At 36.6% G+C, this 2,629-nt stretch overlaps 1 protein-coding gene across 1 annotated transcript; it reads left to right on the top strand.

Moving 5' to 3' along the window:
• The first annotated feature begins 230 nt into the window (after positions 1-230).
• Positions 231-2,394, top strand: LOC120012619 (glutathione S-transferase L3-like). Its single transcript, XM_038864057.1, has 9 exons — positions 231-388; positions 474-548; positions 643-703; positions 800-886; positions 1,300-1,398; positions 1,504-1,606; positions 1,699-1,775; positions 1,857-1,964; positions 2,036-2,394. The coding sequence occupies exons 1-9, from the start codon at positions 378-380 to the stop codon at positions 2,123-2,125; spliced, it is 711 nt and encodes a 236-aa protein (XP_038719985.1). The 5' UTR covers positions 231-377; the 3' UTR covers positions 2,126-2,394.
• Positions 2,395-2,629: the final 235 nt, after the last annotated feature.

Below are 2,629 nucleotides of genomic sequence, written 5' to 3'. Positions count from 1 at the left end.
CAAACAAGTGGAACCAATAATTCCAACATGCGACTCTCTAGAAAACCAAACTTTTAAGAAAAGGACGTAGGCTTTTTTTTTTTTGACTATACTAACGTCGTCAAAGTAGTCGGTAGACTCCGGTTCTTGTAGAGAGGCTGACATCGTCAAATCACCGTAACTGTAAGCATAAGCTTTCTCCTTCATATAATAGTCAAAAGAAACAAAAAAAGTCGCCCTGTTTATTCCCATCTATTGTCAGGCCTGGCGGAAGTTTCAAGATTATCCCTCTATAATAATTAGTGCCAAATCGCCTTGTTCATTCCATCTCCAGACCAGACGACCGCTTCTCTCTTGTCATAGCTTACCAGTACCAGTGACCAGACCCACTGCCGACAATGGCTTCTGCGTAATGATCAATTTCTCTATGAGTACTTGGGGTTTTCAAGTTATTTGTTGTTCATTATGGTTTGTTCTGTTTTTATGATTTACAGAGATGTGAGCGAGGTTCTTCCTAAACCTTTGGATTCGTCTTCATCACAGCCTCCCCTCTTTGATGGAACTACAAGGTAGGGTTCCACTCTCCTACGCTCTGCTTTTCTGTTGTCCCTTTGTCTATTAATACACTCTGTTTGATTTTGCTTCTTTAATGGTGTTACAAAGGTTGTATACCAGTTACCCGTGCCCGTACGCACAGCGAGTTTGGATCGCCAGAGACTACAAAGTTGGTTGCCTAGCCTTGATTCTCTCTATCCTATCTGTCCTTTTAAGACCCATCAACCAGAATTATGTGTAATTTGTTTTTTAATTTCCATTTCAGGGGTTGCAAGAGAAAATTGAGTTGGTTCCTCTAAACCTCCAAGACAGACCTGCTTGGTACAAGGAGAAAGTGTACCCTGTCAATAAGGTAACAGAAAAGGGCTGATTTTGTTTTATGCCCAAATGACTCTGATGATAAATGGATAGTCAATTTGCTTATAGCATGGTTTACAATTTATGGATCCTACAAAAAGTTTTATGAGTAGTCTATTGTTCATGAGCAAAGCCTCTGGTATGGATTGACTCACATGAGAGCAGTGTTTTCCACCAGCAACTTTGTAATGATTTTTGAAGTAGGTAACTTGTCCTTTTTAGTTCCATTAGGAGGTCTGTTTTATTTTACCTAATTCCGTGGGGAAGTTCAGGCTAGTTGAATTGCTCATTGTCATCTATGAATGTTTACATGTTAGCTAGGCTTTATGTTCAATAATGGAGCTACGAAAGCATATTCCTTTGATTAATTTGAAGAATATTTTTCTTCAATTTTTCTTTTACGGATAGGTGCCAGCATTGGAACACAATGGAAAAGTCATTGGAGAGAGTATCGATTTGCTGAAATACATTGACAGCAATTTTGAAGGGCCTAAGCTCTTCCCTGAGGTAAGTACATATATATATATACTGTATTACCAACATAATTGTGTGTTGTCGTGGGCGGTGGATGAGATGTGAGATGTTAATTTAATGGGAGAGGAGTTGTTGCAGGATCCTGCGAAGAAACAGTTTGGCGAAGAGCTGTTATCCTACACTGATAAAATAAACCAAGATGTGTTTACTGCATTCAAGGGAGACCCAGTAAAAGAATCTGGTTTGTCTTGAAACTTCCAAGTTGACAGCATTTTTCATGTGTATGGCTTATCAACTAACAAAGTAATCTTTCCAACATTTATGCATGCGCAGCTACTTCTTTCGATTACTTGGAAAACGCTCTTCACAAATTTGAGGATGGTCCATTCTTCCTCGGCCAATTCAGTCTGGTAACTATTAATCTTTATTAAACTATGGAAGAATTAAGCTGTTTTCTCCCTGATTGATAAATGAAAACTGTGCTCCTGCAGGTGGATGTAGCCTACATAACATTTGTGGAGAGATTTGACATATTGCTTAAAAATGTATGGAATTATGATTTTACTTCTGGGAGGCCTAAACTTGCCGCGTGGTTCGAGGTAAATCTAGAAACCTTTCTATGTTTGCAGATGATTGTTGATTTCTTGTCTAAAACTCTTCCTGTGTGCAGGAGATCAACAAGATTGATGTGTACAAGCCAACAAAGGTTGATCCAAAAGAGTTCCTTGCAATTTATGCGAATAAGGTCAAACTCATGTAGCTGACCCTAGACTTTTGGAACAAATGCTCGGTTGATTGATGATGTTGAATATCAAGGCATGACTCCAACAGAAGTTTTCTGATTTCCTCATATGACCATCTTTGATATCCATTGCAGACGTGCTCAAATAGTGTGTTTTTTTAAGCCCTTATTTATATCAATAATAAATAAAATCATTATAAGCACAACTATGTACGTAAAAATAATATTATTTATAGTTTTGTCTGATAAGTTATCTACTAAATAATAACAATATTGTTGCTATGTATTTTACTTGCCACTATAGTTATCTATCTCTATTTCTATAGGTTTGCATAATCTTACAATACAGTCAAATTTCCACTAAATAAAAAAAAAGTATCTTGTGTAACCAAAATAATAAAAACTTTTAAAAATAAAGTTGATTCAAGTAATATTACACACTCAATCAAAATGATTAGACAACTACAAATACATAAGGAGTAAGTTAACATCTTAATATATATAAGGGCACTTGCAATGGTA

Source organism: Tripterygium wilfordii, chromosome 2 (genome assembly GCF_013401445.1).
Source record: "Tripterygium wilfordii isolate XIE 37 chromosome 2, ASM1340144v1, whole genome shotgun sequence".
Lineage (NCBI taxonomy): Eukaryota > Viridiplantae > Streptophyta > Magnoliopsida > Celastrales > Celastraceae > Tripterygium > Tripterygium wilfordii.
This window is presented reverse-complemented; position numbering and strand designations above follow the sequence as displayed.

Bases quoted from the DNA above. Each gene is read 5' to 3' on its own strand.
- LOC120012619 (XM_038864057.1), top strand. The intron at 1,607-1,698 runs GTTTGTCTTGAA...ATGCATGCGCAG, and splicing joins AGACCCAGTAAAAGAATCTG to CTACTTCTTTCGATTACTTG. The intron at 1,776-1,856 runs GTAACTATTAAT...GTGCTCCTGCAG, and splicing joins TCCTCGGCCAATTCAGTCTG to GTGGATGTAGCCTACATAAC.